The sequence below is a fragment of the Myxine glutinosa genome, chromosome 1, assembly GCF_964187855.1.
Source record: "Myxine glutinosa chromosome 1, kmMyxGlut1.1, whole genome shotgun sequence".
In the NCBI taxonomy this organism is placed as follows: Eukaryota; Metazoa; Chordata; class Myxini; order Myxiniformes; family Myxinidae; genus Myxine; species Myxine glutinosa.
This window is the reverse complement of record NC_136261.1, coordinates 445,007,187-445,035,087: the sequence shown is the minus strand read 5'-3', so window position 1 is coordinate 445,035,087 and position 27,901 is coordinate 445,007,187. Positions and strand designations below refer to the sequence as shown.

At 44.3% G+C, this 27,901-nt stretch overlaps 1 protein-coding gene across 4 annotated transcripts in view; it reads left to right on the top strand.

Moving 5' to 3' along the window:
- Positions 1 to 25,827, top strand: part of LOC144889666 (uncharacterized) — a 59,110-nt gene extending 33,283 nt beyond the window's left edge. For 2 of the 4 annotated variants that reach the window (XM_078770776.1, XM_078770777.1), the window contains exons 4-5: positions 20,633 to 20,773; positions 22,961 to 25,827. In XM_078770776.1, the coding sequence (XP_078626902.1) occupies positions 20,633 to 20,773; positions 22,961 to 23,472 (653 nt within the window). In that variant the 3' untranslated portion in view covers positions 23,473 to 25,827. Of the gene's footprint in view, positions 1 to 20,632; positions 20,774 to 20,903 lie in introns of all 4 variants that reach the window. The other 2 variants (XM_078770774.1, XM_078770775.1) reach the window with 2 other exon arrangements.
- The last annotated feature ends 2,074 nt before the right edge of the window (positions 25,828 to 27,901 follow it).

Here is a 27,901-nt window from a genome sequence, read left to right as displayed (position 1 = left end):
AGAGGATTGCATCTATCCTCAAAGATACTCAATGCACGTTGGTGAACTGCCCTATTACTATCCTCTTATTCCTCCTCTTTAGCTTATTGAAGCACTCCTAACACATTGATACTGTTATGTCGGTGGGTTAAAGCAATATCTAGAGTCAGGTAGATCTGAATAGGTAACATGCTTAGTCTGTCGCGATAGGGAATCTACCTGTAATAAGTTCTGTTTTTTTTGTTTTTTTGGTATACTGAATCGAGGCTCGTGAAAGAGCTGACATTTACTTCACAAACAAATCAACCAGACAAACAAGATATATAAAAAGAGGGAGCGGAAGACAAGATGGGGAGAGAAGGGGAAGCACACAAACACAACATTTGAGAGCAGGGAGATGTGTGGGAGGGAGAGGGCTTGGGGGGAGGAGGCGTGGGAAGGGGGGGGGGTGCGAAAAGTATAAAACACAAGGACACCAAGGACTTCCAGGACAGAAGTTGGTATTTCAAAAAAGTGGAATTGGGGTGAAATTAGCGGGGGTAGAAAAGATCAAGGTTTTGGATGGGGGAACATAAGAGATGGTGGTGAACAGGTGTTTTAAAGACCTGGAGGGTGGAGTGGGATTGAAGAGAGTGAGGGAGTTTGTTCCAGAGGTGGGAGAAAAGAGGAATGAAGGAGTGAAGGTGAGCAGAGAGTCTTGATTTTGGCAGTTTAACCATAAGAGGGTTGCAGACAGATCTTGTGTGACCTGTAGGAATATTTGCGGGACAGAGCCCAGAGAGAGCTGGGGGGGCAAGGCCAGAGAGGAGTCGGTAGAATACGGAAAGACCACCAACCTGCCTGTGGTGAGTGAGTGAGAAGCCCTTGGAGTTAGCTTCATCGCGGGAGATTCCAATGATTCTGAATTCATTGGTTTCAACAGCATGAAGACGAGCTATGTGTGAGGCCCAGAGGGGAGAGCAGTATTCCATTGAGCTGCGGATGAAAGCCTTGTATGTGGTGAGGAGCTCAGGTGTGCCAAGGAAGGACTTCGCACGACGAAGGATGCCCAGTCGGCGAATGGCTTTGGATGCCAGATTTGAAATGTGGTTTTCCCAGAATAGATCATGGCAGATAGTGAGACCCAAAAGCTTGAGTGACAGAACTTCTTGGAGAGGATTATTCAGAAAGTGGATGGGAGGTTTGTCCAGTCGGTCTTTTCGGAGAGACATCGTAAGAGTGTGAGATTTGTCAGGATTGAAAGACATGTTCCACTTGTTTGCCCAGTCTGTGATTTTGTCCAGGTCTGCAGAGAGTGAGGAGGCTGCAGACTGCCGATCTGAGGGATGAGGAATGGAGCGACAGAGAGTAGAGTCGTCAGCAAAGAGATAGAGAGGATTTTCAAGAGAGTAAGAGAGATCATTGATGAAGACCAGAAAAAGCACAGGGCCCAGAACACTGCCTTGGGGAACTCCAGCCTTAAGAGGAAGAGGAGATGAGAGAAACCCATTCAGGGCCACATGTTGACTATGACTAGAGAGGAATTGATACTGTTATTAGGCGGATTGTCGGGTAAGAGTATACCTGTGAACATACCAGGATGTTCGGGTGTTAGATAATTTAGGGATTAAGATAAACCCCTGTGTGTGTGTCACACCTGGTAATCAAACCTTTGTCCCTTATGGCAATGCACTCATTTAAACACTTAGCTAGGCCCTTTAGCACACACATTAATTAAATTATTCCCTACCCTGACAATGACTTTGGAAGAAAACGGACAGGAAAATAGGCCAGGACACCGCCAATGATGGCTGCTGCCGGTTGCATCACAAACTTGCATAGCAACTAAGAAGGAGGTTCGGTGGAATGCGCTGGTTAGTGGCGCGCCAAGGCTGACGTCACCGGGGAGGATATAAAAGGAACGCGCTGGACATTTGAGCAGATCTCTTTTGAAAAGAGATCTCGCGAGATCACAGCGAGGTCACGTTTTTTCGAAGCTGTTCCATGCGATCACGCTTTCGAAGCTAAGTGATCTTTCTCAATTGTGTTTTTGTCGAGACTGTATCTATCTTTCGGTGTATGTACCTGTAGCGTATCTTTTGGAAAATTTTCGGTGCTAATTTTTCGTACATGTATACACAATCGTTGGTTAATGCGTATCGAGTATTCTGAGGCCTAGTACTCGTAGGCTTGGCTACCGGTACCGTCTCCGACCTTGTGGTTTTGTTTTTCTCTTAGCGATTCGTTGAATGCGCTGCAATTATTTTCTTTCTCTGTTTCGTCCCAGTCGTTCACCCCATACCTCCTTGTTTAATATCTCTACTCAAAAAAAAAAAAAAAACCCCAAAAAATATTTCCTTCCCAGGTCTTATTCGTTTATTTGCTGTTCTTTTTTGTTCGTTCGTTCTTCGTTCGCGATCACGCGATCACGTGGTTAGAAATGTATAATCTCTCCCCTGAACAACTATTTTCTCTCATATATTATAACACCCTTTTCTTCTTTTCCAACAAAAGGATGCTTTCGTCTTGCTCAGCAAAGCTATTCATTCCAAAATATATATATATTACCATCTCTTACAGTTCCTCCTTTCTACATTCCCGAAACTATCCAGAACTCCACCCCTCCTTCAGTGTCTTCAAACGTATTTTTGACTCGAAGGTCTCAAACTCATTTTGCAAAAAATGTTCGTTTCCCATGAATCGTACACTTTTCAAAATCCAATCTCACCCCTCTCCTCCAAATCCTCCCCATCACCCATCCCTTTCAAATCTCCCCCCTTGCCCCTTCCCTCCCCTCCCTCCTAAACTCCCCCCACACCCCTCCCCTCCGAGACTCTCCCTCGCTCCTCCCCTCCTAGACTCCCCTCTCACCCCTCCTCCTCAAAGCATCCTCCCTGCTTCTTCCCCCTTCCAACTTCCACCTTCATCTCCCCCAACCTTCTGCCTCGCTCTTCCCCCTCCTCAAATAACACCTCACTGTGCCTCACCCAATCTCCATCAAACCTTTTGTCTGCCCCATTCTTCCCTTTCTCCAAGCTATTCTGAAATCTCTGAAATCTCTGACACACCTTCAACAGCTCTCCCTCCCTCTTCCTCCTCTTCCACATCTTACCCTACCCCTCCCCCCCTGTTCTGGACCCGATGCTCCCCCTTCCTCTTCATTAACAGTATGGACCTCAAACATCCGGGGCCTTCGCTCAAACCTGACTGATCTCTCCATACAGGTTGCTTCTGACAAACCAGATGTGATCTGCTTAACAAAAACTTTCCTCCTTCATGATGTCTCTGATGCCTTGGTATCTCTCCCAGGTTACTCCCTCCTCCGGTATGATAGACCTGAGCCTCGTCCTGGAGGTGGGGTTGCTATCTTTATAAAAAACTCTCTTCCTCACTCGCCCTCCACTGCCCTCTCTCCACCTCACCCCCAGGAATACCTTTGGCTACAGCTTCCCCTTCGCTCCCACCTTTTGTTCATATGTGTGTTGTACCGTCCACCAAACAGCGATGACTCCATCTACATCTCGCTGTCTGATAATATGGACCAACTTCTATCTACCCATCCCAACTCTCTCTTCCTCATATGTGGTGATTTCAATTGTCACCATGCCAGTTGGCTGGGTGTGGGTACCTCTCTCACCAGCCATGGCTCTTCAGCAAAGGACTTCTGCAATTCACTGGGACTGACACAATCTGTCAATTTCCCGACCCAGATCTCAGTCAACGGAGCATCTTCTCTTCTGGATTTGGTTATGACAAACTTCCCTGAAAATGTCTGCTGCTCTTCTTCTGCTCCAATCGGCTCATCTGATCATGTGCTTGTCAAAGTGGACATCTCTCTGACCATTCTCAGAGAGCCTCCTCAGTGTCGACGAGTCTGGCATTTCACTCAGGCCAACTGGCACGGTCTTCAAGCAGCCATCAATCATCTGGACTGGTCTCCCATCTCTACCGCCTCTGACATCAACTCATCCTGGGAATTCTTTCAAAGTAAATTGCTCTCTCTCTTGCACAGATTTATCCCATCTCGTCTTCAGTTGTCATACCCTTCCTCCCGTCCATGGTACACGGAATCTTGTGGTGAGGCTGTTGCCCTGAAACAACTTGCTTTCGTCTCCTGGAAAGCAAATCCAACGGAAGGAAATCTCATTTCCTTTCACAAAGCCCGAATCAAGTGTGTGTCCACCCTCAGGAGAGCCAGGAAACAATATCTCACCGTTCTCAAGACCAAACTCTCTTATCTGTCTCCCTCTTCCAAATCCTGGTGGCATCTGGTCAAATCTGTTTCTGGTGTTTGTTCCCCCTCCATCCCCTCCCTCACCTCAAACGGCTTAACGGCTGACTCCGAACGTGAAAAAGCTGAATGCCTCAACTCTGTGTTTGCCTCTAAATCTTGTGTCCCAAACCCATCCCTCTCTGTAGCCACCGCACCCAGTCGTACCCAGCTGCTCCTGGACTCTGTGTCCTTTCCTCCTGACAAGGTGGAAAAGTTTCTGTCAACCCTCGACTCTGATTCTGCAACTGGTCCTGACGGCATCAGCCCACGGGTCCTAAAATCATGTGCTTCCGCTCTTTCACTCCCTCTTTCTGTTCTCTTCACCCTCTCTTTTGCTCAAGGTCATCTGCCATCTGCTTGGAAATCAGCCAACATCACCGCTTTGCACAAAAAAGATGCAAAAACAGATCCCAGCAACTACAGACCAATCAGCCTTCTCCCAATTATCAGCAAAGTCATGGAATCCATCATCGCTTCAGATATGAAATCTTTCCTCTTCTCCAATGGCTTGATCTCTGATCATCAATTTGGTTTCAGACCTGGTCACTCTACTCTGGACATGCTGCTTCTGCTTTCTCAACAATGGATGGAGGTCCTCAACGCCAAACAGGAAATTAGAGCCGTCTCCCTTGACATTTCACGTGCCTTCGATATGGTCTGGCACCCTGCCCTGCTCACCAAACTCTCCTCCTTTGGTATCCATGGAAATCTCCATGCATGGCTGTCAGACTTCCTCTCTGGTCATAGTCAACGTGTGGCCATGAATGGGTTTCTCTCATCTCCTCTTCCTGTTCAGTCTGGAGTTCCCTAAGGTAGTGTTCTGGGCCCTGTGCTTTTTCTGGTCTTCATCAATGATCTCTCTGACTCTCCTGAAAATCCTCTCTATCTCTTTGCTGACGACTCTACTCTCTGTCGCTCCATTCCTCATCCCTCAGATCGGCAGTCTGCAGCCTCCTCACTCTCTGCAGACCTGGACAAAATCACAGACTGGGCAAACAAATGGAACATGTCTTTCAATCCTGATAAATCTCACACTCTTACGATGTCTCTCCGAAAAGACCGACTGGAAAACCCTCCCATCCACTTTCTGAATAATCCTCTCCAAGAAGTTCTGTCACTCAAGCTTTTGGGTCTCACTATTTGCCACGATCTTTCCTGGGAAAACCACATTTCAAATCTGGCCTCCAAAGCCAGGCGCCGACTGGGCATCCTCCGTCGTGCGAAGTCCTTCCTTGGCACACCTGAGCTCCTCACCACATACAAGGCTTTCATCCGCAGCTCTATGGAATACTGCTCTCCCCTCTGGTCTGGTGCTCCTGCCTCACACCTCGCCCGGCTTCACACTGTAGAAAACAAAGTTTTGAGAATCATTGGTATCTCCCGCGATGAAGCTGATTCAGAGGACCTTTCACACTCTCACCGCAGGCAGGTTGGTGGTCTTGCTGTATTCTACCGACTCCTCTCCGGCCTAGCTCTTTCTGCTTTGTCTGTGCTCTGTCCCCCAAATATTCCTTCAGGACGCACAATATCTGCCAGCAACCCTCTTCTGGTGAAACGGCCTAATTCAAGACTCTCGACTCACCTTCACTCTTTTATTCCCCTTTTCTCCTGCCTTTGGAACAAATTCCCACACTCTCTTCAATCCCACTCTTCCCTCCAGGTCTTCATAACAGCTGTTCACCACCATCTCTTATCCTCCCCCATCCAAGACCTTGATCTTTTATACCCACATTAATTTACCCCAGACCCAACCTTTTCAAATTCCGACATCTCTCCTGAAAGTCCTAATCGTGTCCATTTTTTTTTAAGCACTCCTGCCTCCTCCTCCATCCCCACCCTCCCAACCCAATCCCTCTCCCTTCCACAGATCTCCCGATGTCCCTGCTCTTCTGTTGCTTGTGTGCTTCTCTCTCTCTATCCCTCTTGTCTCCTGCTTCCATTATTTTATGTTGTGCAGTGCATTCAGAAAGTTTTCAGACCCCTTCACTTTTTTCACATTTTGTTATGTTACAGCCCAAAGCTGAAATCGTTTAAATTCATTTTTGCCCTCATCAATTTACACTCAATACCCCATAATAACAAAGAGAAAACAGGATTTTAGAAAGTTTTACAAATTTATTAAAAAGAAAAAACTGAAATATCACATTGACATAAGTATTCATACAGCACCTTGACAGGTTGTTTCGTGCTCGGCTATACCTTTCTTAAGCTGCTATGCTCCATCTATACAAGGCCACTGTCCGTCCTGTCATGGAGTATCATTGCCATATTTGGGCTGGTGCGCTCGCCTGTCACCTTTCACTTCTTGATAGAATCCAGCAGCGATCTGCCATTCTGGTGGGACAGGAGTTGGAATCGTCCCTGGAACCTCTCTCAATCTGCCACTCATTTGCTTCTACAGATATTTACAGATATTTATACAGATATTTATCGACAGATATTTCCATTTGCTCTGAGGGTCTATCAGGTTGTTCCACTCGAGCATTCTTTCAGTCGCTCAACACTTCTGGCAGTTTCTTCCCATCCATACACTATATCTGTCCCTAGGAGTAAGACTATAAGGTATTCTTCTGTTTATTTTTCCCCACAATACATTAATCTGGAACAGCTTACCTGCATCCTGCTTTCCCCTCTATCTCAACCTACCTCGATTCAAGAGGAATGTCAACAGCCTCCTCCTTTCTGTCTAATGTCTAATATCTATACTTGCCTTTGTGTCGGCCCCACCTCGAGTGGCTTTAAAGGCTTTGGAGCAGGCAATATCTCAATAGTGTGCTATAAAGGAATAAATATGGATGTGTATTGAGAGTACGTACCCCAATTGGCACCTCCAAACCGTTTGGCACCAAAAGGAAACACGTTTGTAAAAGAGCGAGAACTCTACGTCCGGAACAAATGACATCAGGAGTGAGAATCGAATCTGGGGCGATATCAGCGGCACCGCAAAAATTGTAAGGAGTGTAGGGTGAAATTGTGCTTAAAATAATTATACAGCTTTGTCAAGCCAAGGTGAGCAGGACCTGGTGGGCATACTTGAGGAGGATATGGAGGAGCCAATGGCTCAGGAAGCTGTATATGAATGTGACATTGTCGGATAAGGACCAGGAGTGGTAGCACTAGAGGTGCCCATAGCAATTGAGGACCCAACCCTCACCAGCCCCTGAAAAGGCAGCGCTAATGGCATGGAATAGTGGGTCGCCATTGCCATCGCAGTCGGGCAGTGACCAGTTGATGTTGTTGATTGGTCAACTAATGGCACGGATGATGATGAAAATGGAGGATGGACAAGGTGGCTGGCATATGGCATGACATGCATGTGGGGCAGGCAGAGGTAAAGGCTGATATGAAGGCTATGGGCAATGAGATAACCGCAACACTCGAGGCTGTATGGGGAAAGGTGAGTGAGCGTGTGGATGGTGTCCGGAACGAGATGGGGGCAGGTAAGACAAGAATGATGGAGGAGATAAATGGGATTAAAGGAAAGGTGAATGGACTTAAACAGGGGAAAAAGGACTTGCGGGGGGCATAAAGAACTGAATGAGCAAATAAGAAGAAATACAGGATCTAAGGGCAGCTCAGAAGGGCAAATAAGAAAGAATGTAAAATGGGCCATGATGAACTAACACATAAGATAGAAGAAATGGGATGAATGATAGAGACAAAAGAACGGGAAATGAAAGAAAGAATGGAAGACTCGAAAGTAATATTAGAAGAAGAACTAAAGGAGGCAAAGTGGGAAATAATAATGATAAGTGATTTTTAAACATAGTGGCAATACTCCTGGTGCACACTGGGTGGAAGAAACAGTAAACTACACTGACTAAAGGAATTTTAAACCAATTGCAATGGTTGCTAGAAGACGGGGCAGCATGTAGAATCATACTAACAAAATCATAAGACTTTAAACAAACAAACAAAAAAAAAATACCGATTTTGGGGGGCAACTCCACCCTCCCCCAACCCCAATTTTAAATTTATAATTTAATTTATAATTTAATTTTCCTCCATATGCCTCCTCAGACCCCAATTTTTCTCATGCCTTGTACAAACATTAGGACATCAATGGTGATGAAGGTTGTGGTGAAGTTTCATTTAAAAAGTGTGTTTGTGGTTTCTGAGAAGAATGCAAATACCTATTTTGGGTGGTCAAACCTGGACCAACTTTGACCCCCACAGTCCACCTTAGAATTCGATTTTCATAGTGCCGTGAACAAACTTCGGTACATCATGGGGTATGAAGGTTGTGGGGAAGTTTCATCGAAATAGTTTGTGTAGTTTCAGAGGAAAAGCAAATTCTTATTTTGGGGGGTCAAACCTGGATCCTCTTTGACTGCAGTAAACCCCCTTAAACCCCGACATTTTTTTGAAGTATATTTTCATTTTTTTAATGCCGTGAACAAACTTTAGTCACAACATAACAAACACCATTTGTGCCAAGTTTGGTCACAATCCCTTCAGCAGTTTCGGAGAAGTTACAAGTGTTTATGGACGGACTGACGGACTGACAACACGCCATCGCATAAGCTCACCTGAACTTCGTTCCAGGTGAGTTAAAAATGAAATGAAATGGATAAAGGCAAAGAAGAATGATTAGAGACAAGGGAGAGGGCAAAGAATGTTAAGGAGGAGATCGTGGAATGTGCAGAAACAATGTGTAAAGATGGGGATAACACATGGCAGGTGCAGGTGGAGAGAATATGAGTGATCAAAGTGACCATGACGCGGTGTAGCTGTGTGAGGTGGAGCAAATTCATGGTGTGAAAGGGTGTGTGCCGAGCTTGGGTGGAGTAAAGAACCCGGGGTACCTTGGAGTGCCGAGTATCAGTGTAATGGAGTGTGTGCCGCGTGCGTGCAGAGTGGAGTGCATGAACGAGCGAGAGTACGGCTCTTGCACCGACTCAGACGGAGGCAACTGTTAGCTTGAATAAGGAAGGGTGAGGTTACCGAACGGGAAATCTATCTATAATTCCAGTAATCTCTGTATGTATGTCTGTGTGTCTGTGACCGCTGTTTCTCGACAACCACGGGTCCGATATACTTGAAACTTGCCAGGTATATTGCTGGGGACCCGAGGATGTGCCTTTTCAAGGTTTGAAATTAATCGGACCAGTGGTTCCCAAGGTATGGTCACCGTACTCGCAAGCCGTTCGCTTTGGCTTTGCGAATGGACCAAACCATTTCATGTAAATAGAGGGGGGGGGGGGGTTCTACCGTACTCGCAAGCCGTTCGCTTTGGCTTTGCGAATGGACCAAACCATTTCATGTAAATAGAGGGGGGGGGGGGGGTTCTGTGGTCGTTACTGCCACGTGGTTTCAAAGTTTTTTTTTGTTGTTGTTGTTTGCACGCATGTTTTTTTGCACCCACGTACGGGCACGCCCTAGTATTTTAAATGCTGGGATGTTCTGGCCCTGCACGTTGGAGATTTAAAAAGAACATTTGTGTAATCCGTACCGGTCCAAGGGAGGTCACATTTTAAGGCCTTGCTGTCACTATGTGCTAACAGTCCGTGTCGGGCAAAACGCCCGGATGCGGATGATTTAAAAATTTTTTCCCAAGGAATGGTGTGTGGATGAGTGTGCGCGGCACAAATGGTGCACCCGGCAAGAATGGCAAATTCAGCTGCGGGATCTCCGCCGGAAGACTCAATGTAAAGTAGTGTGTAAACTGTCATGGAGTGAGATTGACTGTGGAGTGGATTGTGTGAATAAATGGTGTGTGAGAGATCGTGAGATGGTCGGTGTGTGCAAGTTGTGTGCGCTGGCCCGCGAGGTGATTTTAATCTACTTGCCAAGCCTATAGAGCCCTCTTGTGAACCCAGAAATGTTGAGTACCCCAACGTTTTCAGTTAGAAATGTACAGTATGGGTCCCCAGCACTTAGAAACTGCCGGATGCTAACTTGCATATGTTGGGCAATTAGCAAAATTAGCATTAATAGCATTAACCCTATCAAACATAGGCCTGGGACACTGAAATTTCTGTTTCGCTCTATTGCTCCATTTGAATGCTACAGGAAAACTCCCATCCACTCACCATAGAGACCGCGACCCTCCACCATATCATAAATGGCCAGGTGGCAGATGAAAAGGTGAATGTGCAAGATGCATTGAAGATCGGACAGGACATGAGCACACTGTTCTCTTCATCACTTCCTGAGAGATTTCATGCGCCCATCTCAAATAAGGTGGTGACAATGACATTCACCAAAAAAAAGAGTGAAGATCAATGCGAAGATCATATGTGACCTTGAGGCGTTGTTTGCTCGGCTGCTGGTGGTGGGGCGCAAGAGAAGAATGGAGCTCTCTGCCCTCTTTGACTACGAGCTCGGCCCGGTCCCTGCATCCATCATCAATGAGTATGGATGCCTCAGGAAGGGTAACAAGTCTGTGATCGTCCAGCATCTTGGAATCCTTGCCCCCAATCCCCACCCACCACATGTTGTACTCGTTGATGCATCGCAGCTCATCTACCACGTGGTGTGGCCATCGTCAGGCACTGTGGCTGACCTCGCAGCCAGCATGGGGCGCCGGCTTAATCGCTACATCACTGAAACATTTGTCATCTTTGACCGGTATGAGCAAGTCTCTGCCAAAGACCACGAGAGGCAGAGAAGAGCTGGGGAGAGCTCAACAGAGTACCGACTCTCACTGACAACCCCTCTACCTAGCCGCGACAAAGTGATGAAGAACAAGACAAACAAACGGAGACTGGGTGAGCTCCTGTGCACACACAGCATAGGAGATCACATCAAGATGGTCAGCAAAGCAGACAGTATTGTCACTCATGACGAGGCTGACGTCTCCCTCATCTCATACATGTTGGATGCAGCCAGTCGCAGAGCTGAAACTGTCCGCATTCTCAGCGACGACACTGATGTTTTCGTACTCATGGTCTATTGGTGCTGCAAGGTGGGTATCACATGTAACCTGCAGATGGAGAGATGGGATGGCACTATTCTCAACATCAATTCGACAGTAGAGAATCTCGGTGAGCAGTGTCGCTCCATCCTGGCTATGCATGCTCTCTCCGGGTGTGACACCACCTCCTATCCCACGGGGAAAGGGAAGGTGTCCGCACTCAAGGCCATGAGAATAGTACCTGGTGACCTGCTTCACTTCATCAGAGAGGAGGGAGCTACTGATTTACAGATTACAGAGGCAGTGAGTGGTTTCTTCCTGGCTCTGTACAACGAGAGGGAGTCGGCATCTCTGAACGTCGCCAGATATGACATCTACCGAAAGCGCAAAACCCCCCCAGCACTGAAGACACTGCCTCCTACAGAGTGCAACGCTCTCCTCCATGGACAGGGTGCCCATCTACAGGTGCTGCTTTGGAAAGCAGCAGACTGCCCTGACCCACCAGCTGTGGACATAACAGAGTTTGGATGGAATAAGAAGGAAGGCGAGAAGGGAGAGGAAGTCATCATGCCCATCCTGGATGCAAGCCCCGTTGCTCCTCCTGCCGTGTTGGAAATGATCAGCGGTAGCTGCAAAGCTGGGTTAAAGCCCTGTTTAACAGCAAAGTGCAGCTGCATAGCTGCAGGCCTGGCCTGTACCAGCTACTGCTTCCGCAAAGGCTCTGATAGTACATGTTGCAACACACTCACACACTCACAGCAAGAAGAGCAATATGACAAGAATGTAGAGTCAGGAGAAGAAGATGAAGACGAGGAGGATGAGTTTTATGATGAGGATATGCTTTATAACAGTGCAGAGTAGTAGAAGTGCAAGACGCTCTTTCTTGATGGAAGTTTTATGTTGTGTAACTAGTGCACATATTTTTCAGCTCTGATAATTTTGGGTATACTTGTGTTTTAATTTTGAGGATATTATTTACCAATAGTCATATTATTCTAGTTTGGTATGGTACTTGCCTTTGTTACCTCTAATACCTGTGAATAAAAGTGGAGCAATAGAGCGAAACAGAAATTTCAGTGTCCCAGGCTTATGTTTGATAGGGTTAATGGTATTAATGCTAATTTTGCTAATTGCCCAATATATGCAAGTTAGCATCCGGCAGTTTCTAAGTGCTGGGGACCCATACTGTACATTTCTAACTTAAAACTTTGGGGTACTCAACATTTCCGGGTTCACATTGCTGGCAAGTAGACTAATTTGGGGATGTACCGGATGTACCACGGTGCGAGAGTGGGCGTGGTGAAGGTTACGGCGCTGCGCGTAATGTGTGACGTCTGCGGGGTTCCGCAGCATGAGCAGTGGATGTGGAGAACACGTCGGGGTTCCTGTAGGAAATCCACCGAATGTCAAAGCAAAATTTAAATCAATTGGCAGGTTACGGATGTGCCGCCAAAATTTCCCACAGAAGGGGAATTACATGGTATAGAATATTTAGTGAGGAAGCGGATTAAAATCGAGAACGCCAGACCAATATTGCTGCTGTTTGAACGCGCTGGGCACCCAAGGAGAAGCTGCCTACCTGTTCATGCCATGGAAGGATCACCAGCCGAGATCAATTGTGTTGCCAGGTTTGGCGGTGCCCATGGGCGGACTGGCCATAGGGCATTTGGGCCATGCCCGGTGGGCTGGGACCGCTGAGTAAAAAATGGGCCGCTGGGCTGGATAAAAAAACTGCTGAAAAAATATTTGTCACGGAAAACTTCTGCCTCCATCCCCGGGGATTCCCCGCTAAATATAAAAAGTTCAAAAGGTCGCCCCTGACGCCTCATTATAATTACTAGCAACAGTACCCGCCCAGTAACACGTACCAGAGGAAACAAATCGTTTGCGCAATGGGCTCTCCAATATTCGATGTGTTCACAGTTTGAATTACGTAACGTAACGTTTGTGACGATGTTTGTGACTTTTGTGTTCACGGTCGTGTTTGATGTGACTGTGTGAACGTAATTTCGTAATGCTTTTCGTTTTTATTTTCGTAATCGTTTAATGAACGTTTAATGAACGTTTATTGAGCGTAAGAATAATGTTTAATGATCATTAGATGAATGAATGGCTGAATGTTATGAATAACGCCATGGCATCGTGTTGGCAGCAGTGACAATATAAAAATGTTTGCCAAGAACTTCAAAGAGAGAAAAGGAACTTTTATCCGCAATGTCGTGTATCCTGAAGTTATAAGCTGAAGAAGAGGTAGCGTACAAAATCATTCAATTTTTTTTCCTAAAGAAAAGCGTACAGTTGATATCACTAATCACGATTTGAAACACGATGGAATAATATTTACCGATATGAACGGTGATGTGATTTTTTTATTGAAATTCTAAAAATACTGTTTAGATTTTGATGACTTGCGTGTGATATTTAACGGATGGTAAAATAAATCGCGCCTCCAAATCGAAGCCCCGCCCTTAGGGCGTGTACCGTTGCTCGTCATATATAATGGCGACACAACAATGTTTACTGCTTTGCTTTGAAGAACGGGAATGAAGGGGGAGGAGCATGTTAATATGTCTGGTTGAAGGCTGTGGGCTGTGAGGTGAGGGGGTTTTAAGCCAGATTTTAGTCTTACAGCCACCATGTTGGTGCTCACTGTCACTGCGATGCGAAGCGAAAGACGCCTCAGAGCTGTTACATTCACAATCGCTATGTCGTATGTACTCCCGATACGTGTTTCCTTCATTGTAAAAACTACCAAATCAACAGTAAAAAGGATTTTGAGCCGATAGCCCAAGTAAGTTCAAATAGGTGTACTGACTACTGATCTAGTATTGACAACAATGTCGCGAACTGACTTACGATGCTAATTTTTTTTTTCAGCATCTGCATCTGTAACCAACAATGGATAAAGCAAACCAGAAGAGAAGAAAAGGAGGTGCTGAGAAGCAACGTGATCGAAAGAAAAAGAAACTGTCAGATAGTGCTTCAAAGTGCAGAATCCTTTTGGATCTGTTCAAGAGTACTTCTTACTGGGCCTGGTGAAGTCAGTGAACATGGGAATAAGGATACTGAATCGGTAGCTGGACCATCAGCAGCTGAATTGGTAGATGGTCAATTGGCAGCTGAATCAGTAGATGACCAATTGGCAGCTGAATCGGCAGAATTGGTGCAAATTGGTGAACACGAACAGGTGCGGTCAGCTGAGAGAGATGTACCTGTTGCAGCTGCTACACTTGCAGAGGAGGGATACCCCTCGATTAACTACTTTAAGAAGCCATGCAGAGATGAAGATTGTTTGCAGTTTTGGAATTACCACCCTAATCAAAAAACTGACAACCGAGTGGTCATGATGTGTTTCATGCGAAAAGATGGTACAAACAGATGGTGGTTGTCATACAACAAGGACAATCATTCTCTTCACTGTTCAGTGTGCTTGGCGTTTTCCAGTACCTCAGACTGGTCCACGTTCATCGAGAGAATGACTGACTGGCGACATGTACATACACGTGTTGAAGAACATGAACACCCTTCTTTTCATTTGAGATGCTCTGCAGCATACCTGGTAGATCGACAACAGTCCAGCGTTTCTCACCTGCTCGCACGTAGCCATCATGATGAGGTTAGAAAGAGGCGACAAGTGATGGAAAGAGTTGTGGATGTGGTCAAACTCATTGGTAAGAGGGGACTGAGCTACAGAGGAAGTAATGACGAAGCAGCATACACACTTGACAATGAGGAGATCGACCATGGCACATTTCTGGAAGTTGTAAAACTACTTCGGAAGTATGATGCCTGCACAGCCGATCATCTCTCTCACGTTGTCCAGAACAGCAAGAAGCAACATGAGAAGGCAAAGAGTTCACTAGGTCGAGGCTCCTTGGTAACTTTGCTGTCTAAAACTACAGTGAATTGTGTTATCACAGTTCTCGGGGTTAAGATACGTCAGTGGATTTCTGAAGAAGTAACAGACATGTTTGCTGTGGAAATTGATACCACTCAAGACATCTCAACACAAGACCAGTGCTCTGTTGTTCTTAGATATGTTGATAGCACTGGCACTATCCAAGAAAGATTAGTGAGTGTGGTGAAATGTGAGGAATCTACTGGCGAAGCTTTTGTGCAACTTGTTTCTGAAGTCTTGTTAGGTCTGAATCTTGGCCTCAAGAACTGTGTTGGAAACTCAACTGATGGTGCAGAAAACATGCAGGGGCACTACAAAGGCTTCAGTACTCTGCTATCAAAGGAAGCTCCCCATGTTTGGTGCCACGCACATGTGTTAAATCTCGTTGTGACCGAAGCTACAAGTGTTGTGGTGACTAGCGCATCACTGTTCTCACTACTGAATGACATTGCAGGATTCTTTCGGGAATCTTATCAGCGAATGAACATCTGGAGTCGACACACCACTACTGTGAAACGAATGGGAACTATCGGAGAAACTAGATGGTGGTCAAAGAATGCCGCCTTGAAGAACGTTTTTGGTTCATTCAACAACCCAACTGGAGCTCTTTGCATGGAAGTTATCACTACTTTTAATGCCATACTAGTTGCTGACCAGATCCAAGCAGCTGATAAGGCCAAGGTGAAGGGATACATTGCCAGTCTCCTGCAGTTTGAAACAATTCTGACTGCACAAGTATATCTGCAAGTATTATCCCGCACTACAGCGCTCTCCAAGTATCTACAAACTGTGCAATTGGATCTGCTGACTGTCCACCGGATGGTGGATGAATTGCTAGAGAATATGCAGATGCTACGGGATGACTTCCAAGCTTGTCATGATGCAGCGGCAATGTTTGTTCAATGGGCTAATGACCAGCTGGATGAAATGGATGTAAATCCTGTCATGGAAGAGTCCCTTCCTATAAAACGGCAAAGACAGCACAAACGTATTGATGGTGAACTGTCCATAGATGAGGCTACATCAGCTTCTGACCCAGTAAAGAAGTATCGCATTGAAGTGTACAACGGAATAGTGGACCCTATTGTGAGCAGCATTGAGCAGTGGTTGACAGATCATCAACATCAACATTGTATGCTGATCTCTCACTTCTTCACCCAAGGAACTTTGATCAAGTGCCATCTGGAGCCATGGAAGAGCTGCATAAACATTTGCTGAGATTCGATGATGGTGTCACTGCGGAACAACTACGAAAAGAACTGCGAAGCCTTGGAGAACAATGGTCAACACTGAAACAATCAGCAGCAGATGCTTATACAGTGCAGGAGGACAGTGAGTCTGAACAGGACAGGAAGACTCTGCCAAGTACATGTAAGTCATGTAAAGCCTGTCCACTCTGCTGCTACAAGGTGCTCCTCAAGTTGAACCTCTTCACTGATGCTGACAAGAGCATTGGGCTTGCCGACAAGCTGCTGCCAACGCTGCCTGTGCCACAAGTGGCATGTGAACGGTCTTTCTCTGCTTTGAAGAGAATCAAAAGCCGTCTGCGAAGTACAATGACACAGGAACATCTTGAGGCGTTCATGTTGATGTCTGTGGAAAAAAGGGATCCTGGCCAAACTTGACACTAAGGATATCATTGATGGTGTGGCTGCCAGAAGCAGCAAACTGCGCAGGCACCTACTCTCTTAGACATGACATGTGCTTGTGTTACTGAAAATAAATTTAATTTTTAGTGGATTTAATTTAGTTGTTTTTTTTTTCAAGCATTTCGTCTATTTTCTCAGATATGCAACATATACAGACTTGGCATTTAATATGGAATATTTTTTTGTGGGGGTGAACTTACTTTTCAAGATGTCTTAGAACCAAAAGTTCATTGGAATTATGTTGAAATTATTCTAGATTTTGTTAATGTGACCTTGAAAAGAAACAAAAACCACATTTGACATTTCGAAACAAATAAATTGATTCTTGAAAGTGAAGTTAACTGATATCGAACTCAATTCATGGACAGTACTGTGTTAAACTTCTGTACGTTTTCCAGAAGTATCTCTTTATTTTGCACATTAGCCAAATTTTTTTTTAAACAAAAACAAAAGTTAAATTACGACTGGGATTACGGACAGTAAAATTACAGTTCAGTACTTCGTGTAACCCCCATGAGCATTCAGGAGAGCACGTACACGTTGAGGCATGCTGTTCACGAGATTTGCCAAGGTTTGGACAGGAATCGCTTGCCATGCAGTGACAATAGCCTGCTGCAATTCACGCACAGAGGTCGGCTGCTGGTCCAAGTGGTCGATTTGACGCGTTAATTCTGCCCACAAGTTCTCTATCGGATTCATATCCGGGGACATGGCAGGCCCATCCATATGCTCTACACCACGGTCAGCAAGAAACTGTTGGATCATGCGAGCATGATGAGGCCGTGCATTGTCATCTTGGAAGAGAATGTTTCCTCGAAAGGCTGCACGAGCAAATGGAAGCAATGTTTCTTCCAGAATGGCCCTGTACTTGAACTGGTTCAGGTTTCCATTCAGAATGACCAGGTCAGTTTTGCCCCCTGCATGAAAAGCAGCCCAAACGGTCACCCCACCACCCCCAGCTTGGACTCTTGGCACTATACAATCTTTGTTGTAGGCTTCATGCACTTGTCTGCGCACTCGGACGTGGCCATCTTGACGATAGACCAGAAATCTAGACTCGTCACTGAAGATCACGTGATTCCAGTGTCCTGGCTGCCTTTGACGGTGCTCTCTGGCCCACGGCAATCGGCGTTGGCGGTGTTATCTGGTCAGGCATGGCTTTCTCAGGGGACGCCTGGTACGATAGCCTGCTTGAACCAGTCGTTGGTTGACTAGCCTTCTGGATACAGGCACATTTGTCAGTTGCTGCCACCCAGCCCTAAGCCGATTAGCTGACTTGGTACGGCCATTGCGGACTAACCGGTGCAGCTGGCGATCATCCCTCCTTGTGGTTCTGCGGGGACGTCCTGGCCTCGGTATTGGAGTAGGGACACCCCTCTGAGCATTTCGTTTCAGGATCTTTGACACCTGACCTTGAGTGATGCCATACTGCCGAGCAATAGCACGCTCTTTCATGCTGTAATTTCGTAAAGCCACCACTCCATGACAAACAGTATTGTCGAGTTGACGGACCATCTCCAGAGGAAGCGGCAATAACTTTTGGAGACGTGCAGCAGTTGTTTTCCACTAATACAGAATGCAACAACCCTTGTATACCCGACTGTGAAGCCAATCGTCAAATGCACCTGTCCGTACATTTTGCCATGCCACCTGTGATATAATCCTGTTGTTGACTTCTTGCTGCGACAGACAATCAGAGATATGGTTCTTTTAACAAATAAATCACCAAAGTGTAAAAGAAACTCACCAGATTGATATACTGAGTTAAGAAAGTAAACCCAAGTCAAGAAAAAAAATATATTCCATATTAAATGCCAAGTCTGTAAATGAATAATGGGCCGACCTAGGTGAAGGATGCCCGGGCGGGGTTTAAGACCCAGTCAACTACTGGCGGTGTCAATAGTTGCTTAACATCTCGTCGGGCCGTGAACCTATTCACGACACGGTGACCTGCGGGTTCACAAGTCGGTGACAGTCCGAGAAGTCCCACTCGTGATGCATGCCCACCCCGCGTCTGCAACAATATTTTCACTCTATCTGCTGCTTGGCAGTCAAACAAAATAGAAAATCATTCCAAACAGGAGAATTACTACTTATAATGACATCATAAAGGAAACAAACTACAGCCACAAATAACTAATGTAACATGTTAGAGAGAGAGTGATGTTATAGACACTGTTGTTACATATTTATGTGAATGTATGTGAATTACTATTCAGGTCTTTGCTTATCAATGTGTAGTCGATTAAAGGTTGTTGTGATTAAAGGGTCAGGAGCCCTTCTGGGAAAAGGGAGACCGGAAACGGAAGAAGAAAAGACACGAGGTCCTGGAGAAGCGACGATTCTTCTTCTTCCTCGCCGAGCTCGGACGCGAGCGGTATCGCGATTGAGCAACGTAACAGAATCGGCGTTTAAAAGCCCGTCTGGCGAGAGGAGTTACCGGGATGTGTAACTACCCTTTGACACGTCAAGTCACCGTGGGTTCGTGCATGGAACCAAGCAGCTGGCACAGTTCGCCTCACCGTCTACAAGGCCGCGTACGGGTCGCACCTTGGGCCGCGCGCGCTGGGCAAGCCGCGTGTTGCTTTGCCTGCTTTGCTTTACCTGCCCTGCTTGGCCAGGAGGTGTGCACTGCAGCCATTGTTCCCGGTACGGGACGTGCCCGGTGAAAGCACGTCAGGAAGGGTCCGTTCAACCGCCCACGTGCGGAGATCGAACTACAGGAGTACGGAGACATTGAGAGAGACATTGACCATGGAGGGAGTCGGGAGTGGGGCTCACGTGAGGAATGTATAAGATGGCCATCTTAGAGTTACTGTAGATGAGTTTAAATCTTTGTACTATTGATGGCTGATTGTTGATGGTTGTTGATTGCTCGGGGAATATATCCTTGATTATTCCGGATCCTTGGTGTGGGGTTTCTTATTGATTGGAAGTCATATGGATTGCGTTACGAACGCGCATAAATAATAGATCTTTCTGGCAGAGTTCCTCTCACGGTCCGGGGGTCACCGAGACCAGGTAGTCACCAGGAGGACCACGTAACACTGTGCAATGCCAGTAAATTCCAGAAATTAAAAAAAATGAATTTTACAATCTTTATTTTATGTAAATTGAATTTAACTCTTGAACACTGTTAAATACAAATCGCCTTCTTGTTACTTTCATTGACCTCCAGTTTAGCAGTACTTGGACATGTTAAATCAGGTGTTGAATAAGGGTGATGTAGAAGACTGCTTCAATAGTTCTTAACATCTGGAAGTTTTCTTTTTAACAATATTTAACTTCATTATGAGCTCACCTGGAACGAAGTTCCGTGTCGGTGGCTCGTCGTCAGTCAGTCTGTCCGTCCGTCTGTCACTCCGTAAATGCTTGCAACTTATTCTCTGAAACGGCGGATGGGATTTTGACCAAACTTGACACAAATTATATTTTTTTATGTTGTGACTATAGCTTGTTCACGGCATTTTAAAAAAACCAGGGTTTAAGGGGTCTTCCAGGGGTAAAAATGGATCCAAGTTTGACCCCCCCAAAATAGGAATTAGCGTTTCCCTCTGAAATTACACACACTATTTCAATGAAACTTGACCACAACATTCTGTTCATCACCCATGATGTACCAATGTTTGTTCCTGGCATTTAAAAAATCGGGATCTAAGGCAGTCTATGGGGGGAGGGGAAGATGGAGGTTGCCCCCCAAAATATGTTTTTTTTGTTTGTTTGTTCAAAGTCTTATTATTACGTTGGTATGATTGTACATGATGTCCTGTCTTCTGGTGTCCATTGAAATTGGTTAAAATGCCATGATACGGTTTAAAATACCTTTAGTCAGTGTAGTGTACTGCTTTATTCTACCAGGTGAGCACCCAGGAGTATTGCCCCAATTTTAATTTTTTTTATTTTAAGTGTACATTCAATGACGTAACATGTTCTATGAAATCTCAAGATGGTTCTCAATCCAATTTCCTTGCAAAAGACTGATGCTGATTTGTACACAGGTGATGTCTATTCTGTAAATGTGGAAGGCAGACAACACGACAATGATTCATTTGTCACAGAAGATTCAAAATGTGCTTCTGCAAAGGAAGGTTCAGATGATATTCACATGACAAACGGAAGTGCTTCCTGTTTTGCAACTGGTGAGTGGTAATATAAAAAATTATCATACGATCTTTTGTGTGGAGAAAATATATAATTTTTGGGAAATTGTTAAAGATTTTGCATTTTGATTTTGACAAAAAAAAGAAAATGTGTTCTTTGTTTCTGTAGAACAATCCAGAAGTAATATGAGACAAATAAGGTCCAGTCGCAGTTTGACAGTGAAGAAGAAGAAGCCTTTTTTGAAGAAACAATCACGACATCCAGACTCACTTTCTACAAAATACAGGCGCATATCTGGGCCTCGCAATACCAAGATTAATATTAAATTAAACAAACACAAAAAGGTTCTAGAAAGGCGAATACATCACAAGTGTAATGTGTGCAGAATGGATTTTGTTTCAAATTACATCAAAATATACATGAGGATCCACAATGGAAAACACTCAAACAAGTGCTCTGTCTGTGATAAAGGTTTCTTGACAAAAAGCAATTTGAATAAACATGTGAAGATCCATACAGGAGAGCGACCTTACAAATGCTCGATATGTGATAAAGGTTTCTCTCAAGACAGCAGTTTGAAATCACATAGGAGGATCCATAAAGGAGAGCATGCTCTCAAATGCTCAATATGTGATAAAGGTTTCTCTCGAAAATATAGTTTGAAATCACATATGAGGATCCATACAGGAGAACGACCTTACAAATGCTTGATATGTTATAAAGGTTTCTCTCAAAACAGCATTTTAAAATCACATATGAGGATCCATACAGGAGAGCGACCTCATAAATGCTCGATGTGTGATAAAGGTTTCTCTCATAACATCAGTTTGAAAGCACATATGAGGATCCATACAGGACAGCATCCTCTCAAATGTTCGATATGTGAAAAAGGTTTCTCTCAAAAATGTGACTTGAAATTACATATGAGGATCCATACAGGAGAACGACCTCACAAATGCTTGATATGTGATAAAGGTTTCTCTCAAAACAGCAGTTTGAAAGTACATATGAGGGTCCATACAGGAGAGCGACCTTACAAGTGCTCGATATGTGATAAAGGTTTCTCTAATAGCAGCCATTTGAAATTGCATATGAAGATCCATACAGGAGAGCGACCCCACAAATGCTCAATATGTGATAAAGGGTTCTCTCAAAAAGGCGACTTGAAATCACATATGAGGATCCATACAGGAGAGCGACCTTACAAATGCTTGATATGTGATAAAGGTTTCTCTCATCGCAGCCATTTGAAATTGCATGTGAGGATCCATACAGGAGAGCGACCCCACAAATGCTCAATATGTGCTAAATGTTTCTCTCAAAAAGACCATTTGAAATCGCATATTATGATCCATACAGGAGAGCGCCCTCACAAGTGCTCAATATGTGATAAAGGTTTCTCTCGAAAAGGCAATTTTAAAACGCATATGAAGATCCATACAGGAGACCGACCCCACAAATGCTCGATATGTGATACAGGTTTCTTTCAAAAAGTCCATTTGAAATCACATATGAAGATCCATACAGGAGAGCTGAAATCTGAAATACCAGGATATGAAAAATGAGGTTAAGAGGATTTCATAATTTAAGAAACCTGAAATTGTACCAGTGATAGTCGGAACAACAGGGAATCCGGATGATCAAGAAAACCCGATCTGAGGACTTAGAAAGTATTCTGGGGAATATCACGACAAAAACAACCTACAGGTGGAGTAGGGTGGGCTTCAAAAAAGCAAAATGCAGATGTTCTCCGGGACATGGTCTATTTTTGTTCCTTTTGGTGTCAAAGGAAACCACACCAAATTTGAATGGAATCCAATAATATTTAGGGGTGCCACATCAGTGATGAATTTTCCCCCATGCAAAAATAGGAATTCCCATTTTTTGGGCTGTATATACACAAAATAAATACATAATTATATATATACATTAAATATAATATTAAAAATAAATATATAGTAAATATACATTAAATAATAAATATACATAAATGAACATTATACATTATATATATACAATATATTATTCATACAGTTTTGAGACTTCCTATGATCACTATCTGGGCAATTTTCATGCATGTTTTGTACAGGTTCCTGGGGTCAGGGGTACGCTTTTTTAGTGTGTAATATGTAGGCCTAACTTATTGACTGTGGCTCTTTTGTAGAGAGTGACCCTGTGGAGTAAGAATTAACAGGATTTTACCCACATTCTTGCTTATTTTGTAGATATGGCATGTGCTATTACCAGTGTTTCATTGAAAACTCGGGCTCAGGATAATGTGTATCTCATTGGGTCCACTTCTGGAGATGCCATCAAAGGTGCCAAGCTCCCGACTGTGCATCAATCTCTTGTCCTGTTTTTCCATCACCTGAAGAAGGAGAATCGCACTGCCCGGGAGAGTGCAACCCTCACCATTGAAGAGGTTGTGAAGTTCTGGGAAAAAGCTCACCTACCTACAACGACGAAGCAGCACTGCATCCATCGTTTGGAGAGGCTATATGAAGAATGGAGGAGCCTCCAAAAAGGTGCAAAGCGGGGTGGTGCGACCCAAGAGAAAAAGGAAGCATCCTTCAAGGCCTCCTTGGAGAAGACGTTTGATCTTAGGCATGCAGATTCGGAGGCCATAATCACCAACCCCGAGGACAGGAAGTTTCTTCACGATCAATTCTCAGAGAGGAAGGCTTCAATGGGATCTGTAGACACTGTGTTGGAAGCAAAAACGTTCTTGTGTGTTTGAAAGATCAGCAGCCACGAGATGATTATCGTGAACTCCTAGAACTGACTGTCATCTACATGGGAGGAATCCCACCTCGTGGAATCCGGATCATGGCTCCAGGAGCAATGCACAGAGCCAGATGGATGGCAAAAGCACTATATTCACTACAGGTGTTCATGTTTCGGTCAGAGTTCCACTTGACACTTCGAGAGGCGAGAGAACTCCGAGCCTTCAACATTTTTGTCTGCCTTGTGTATGTACAGGCTTGGTTTCGGGCTCCACAAGCTATTGAGGCTCCCCTGAATGACATTAACCTCTTCAAGAAGTTGGAAAAGTTTGAACAAATCAATCAGAAGATGGCTCAGGCAGCCTTGAAAGCACTTGGCCGCCACACGTGGTACATGAGCCCAGTACTAGTGGCATTTGCATTCTTTGACACCAGAATTGACAAAGAAAGCAAGATCAATATGATTGAAGCATTGAAAAATGACGGTGAAAACCCCTCTCCAAAGAGACCAGCTATTAAACGAGGAACCGCCCTGTCAATCGCTGGCCTCATAACAAAACACACCAAGCATTTCTTCAGCATCCTAGGGACCCCAACTGATTGTATGGATAAGGATCCTGGTTCATGGGAGCAAGAACCCAGCTTTCAGGAAGCAAAGAAAGCCGCCAGTGGCTTAGTCGTGGTGAACGACAGGGCAGAAAGGGGTGTCGCATTGATACAAGACTACAATAAGCTCCTTACAAAGGATGAAGAGCAAAAGCAAGCTCTGCTCCAAGTTGTTGCTGCTCACAGGAAGATGTACCCCGATGCCAAGAAGGCAACAGTGGTGAAACAGGCCCAGAAATAGGAGTTACATTTCTCATTATATTTGGGTTTTTTAATATTATGTGATATGGTGTCTCTTCATTTTATGAACTGAACATTTGGATTGTTATCATTGAATTTGAGTTTTCATAGCAATATAGTGCTATTTGTGCAGCTATTGTAACTTGTGTTTGCTAGAATACAAAGAAAGTGAGTGGAGGGTGGATTTTCATAAAACAAACTTCTGGTTTTGCTTTCGATCCATATATAGAAAAGTTTTGTAGACACCTTTAGTTTGAAGGCTGATGTGGCACCCTTAAATAAAATCGGATTGCTTTCATATTTTGTGTCTTTTCATTGTGGAACAAACGGAACAACATAAAGCCATGTCCCAGTAAATATTTAAAAAAAATTATTTTGAGCACCACCCTAAGGTGGAGGCTGTCAGAGGTTCACTGTGGATTCTAGAATGAGCCCTTGGAACAAAGCTATGAGAATGAAGTTTCACAAACTCAAACTTTCACAAACAAATTAATAATAATCCTTCACCGAAAAAGGACGTGGAGATTTTGAGTTCTGGAAGAACTTCCTCCCACCTCCTAAATCCCAGCTGTGGAGATAACCAACTCAAGCATCCTTACAAATGTTCTATTTGTGACAAGGATTTTATTTCTAAACGTAGCTTGAACTTCCATAGTGCAACCTATGCTGGAATGCTCACATAAAAGTGGTCTGACTGTGGGAATAGTTTTGCTGATAAAGTTTGTTAAATTCACATAGCATTACCCATACTGGGTTGAACATAGCCCCCTTTTAAGCAATCCTCAGCAGTTGGCAAGGTATTCAATGTACCAGTAAGGAGAAAGCTATCGTAAATGCATACGGCCCATTGGGCATATACCTTGGAAGCAAAATTTCTCAGAGTAACATCTGTAACCCCTGACAACCAGCCAGCACCCTGAACCCCTTGATGAAAACCATACAGCTGGCTGTCACCAGAATGTCCACTTCAATGACTGCAAAGGACAATGACTGCAAAGGTGCCAAAGGACAACAGGAATCTAAAAATGCTAAACCCATCCGTGTTCTCAAACTAAGTTTAAAGAAAATGACAGCTTTAAAAAAAAGAAGTAAAATTTATTTATTTAGTTGGTTCTCCGTATTCTCGTCACAGAGAACTATTGAAAATTTGGTGACAAAATCTCAATTGGTAACATAAGTTAAACTCTCAATCTTATCTTGGATCTCACCGTGCTTCTTTCAGGGTCTTCCTTAGGTTGCCTGTTTGTAATTCTTGTCTCTGTCCTTGCCATGTATCCAGCCAAGTTCCATTTGAGTGTTTTGATTGTGACCAGAGTTTCAGGTTTGAATGGCATTTTCCATGGCAATCGGAACATCATTTTTTGCACAATCTTTACTGAAGTCCATGTTTCATTGACGTTTGATTCTGGGGAGAACACCCTTGTTGTAAAATTGTTTGTCAGAAGAAGACTCCTGCCTATGTTTTTCATGAAACTTGAATTTGTGAAGGGTTTCTCAATAAAGAGAGGTCCTAAAAGCACAAATGCACTGTCTGTCATTGTGAATACTAGTGAGGTATCCGTGCTACGCAAGGGTGGAAGGCCAGAAGCAAACAGTTAATGCAGAAACGGCGAATGCTAAAGCATGAAACCAATAAATTCCACATTCCTGTAGCACCGTCAGTCACATGTCAGACATGGACAGCAAGTTCGTGAAGGACTTCGATGAAAAACGTACCCGTTCGCAAACAAACAGGTACGTTTGTTCCATACCCAGTCAATGGCGAATCTGCATATGGCGATCCGCGAATTCACGTTTTGAAAGTAGAAACCATAATGGCATTCTGTCATTCACTTGAACTCGATATTTCCTTTTATATTTCAAACAGCATAACTCCAATCACAAATATACATTGATATAATAAACTTTTAACAACATTTGTGACATAAACAAATATTTAAATCCTAATGTGAAGTTCCGTATGGGTGGGTGAATACAATTACAAATTCAATATCGTAATTGTATTAACTCAATTCCAATCATTCATTGATACTTTAACAAAACGATTAACACGATTAACGTTGAACGATTTAACATTACGATTGAATGACGGTTGTATTGGGATATTATCAAACCCGCACATTGCCGTCATCTGGGTTTCTGCCGTCACCCGCACATCACTTCCGCATTCACGGCAGGTTCATAATTCTCATCAAAATCTAAACAGTAATTGTAGAATTTCAATAAAAGCCACATCACTGTTCATATCAGTAAATATTATTCCATCGTGTTTGGAAAAACTGGAAAATTGGAAAATTGGGAAAAAAATTGGAAAAACAATATAGCCTATTTTACTCCAAGGGGTCCCAGGAATACCCACCAAAAATATAGTTGCGATCGGTTCAGCCGTTTTTGCGGTACCTTCGAACGGACAGACGGACATTTGGTGAATTTTTTAATTTTTTTTGTATACAAGATCGAGGCTCATGAAAGAGCTAACATTTATCACACAAAAAGTCAAACCTACGCACAAAACACAAAGTAAGGGGAGCGGTAGACAAGATGGTGAGAGAGGGCTTTGGGGGGGGGGGGGGGTGGGAGAGGTATAAGACATATGGACACTGCAAGGACTTCCAGGAAAGAAGTTGGAATTTCAAAAAAGTGCATCTGAGGTGAAATTAGCGGGGGTAGAAAAGATCAAGGTCTTGGATGGGGGAAGATAAGAGATGGTGATGAACAGCTGTTTTAAAGACCTGGAGGGAGGAGTGGGATTGAAGGGAGTGGGGGAGTTTGTTCCAGAGGCAGGTGAAAAGGGGAATGAAAGAGTGAAGGTGAGCAGAGAACCTAGATTTTGGCAGTTTAAGCATAAGAGGTTTGCTGGCAGATCTTGTGCGACCTGTAGGAATATTTGGGGGACAGAGCACATTGAGAGATGGGGGAGCAAGGCCGGAGAGGAGTCGGTAGAAGACAGAAAGACCACCAACCTGCCTGTGGTGAGTGAGTGAAAGGCCCTTGGAGTTAGCTTCATCGCAGGATATTCCAATGATTCTGAAAGCTTTGGTTTCAACAGCGTGCAGCCGAGCTAGGTGTGAGGCAGGAGCACCGGCCCAGATGGGTGAACAGTATTCCATTGAGTTGCGGATGAAGGCCTTGTATGTGGTGAGGGTGAGGAATTGTCATAAGCTAAACTTTTAACAACATTCGTGGCATAAACAAATTTTAAATCCGGATGTGAAGTTCTGTACGGGTGGGTGAATACAATTACGAATTCAAAATTGTGATTGTATTCACTCTGTCAGGGAATAAAATATTCATTCTAACAATTGACCATATTGTTAAAATAACTACCGAATGTGATCTGGTGTAAAAATGCTCTGTGGTGCAGTTTGATAAAACTGTGAATCCTCTTGAACTATTTAGCTTCTGTTAAAGAGCTAACAGGTGGTCGAGAGAGAGAGTTAATTTAAGACTGAATGTGTAATGCTCTTGGACCGCCCTCTGTCTATCAAAAATAGCCTATGTTCAGTTCACTGCACACAGGCTAGAAAATGCATCTGTCACCTATCTGACAGTTTTAGGCATGGGCAAAATTCCCCCTCAGACAGGTCATACAAAGTG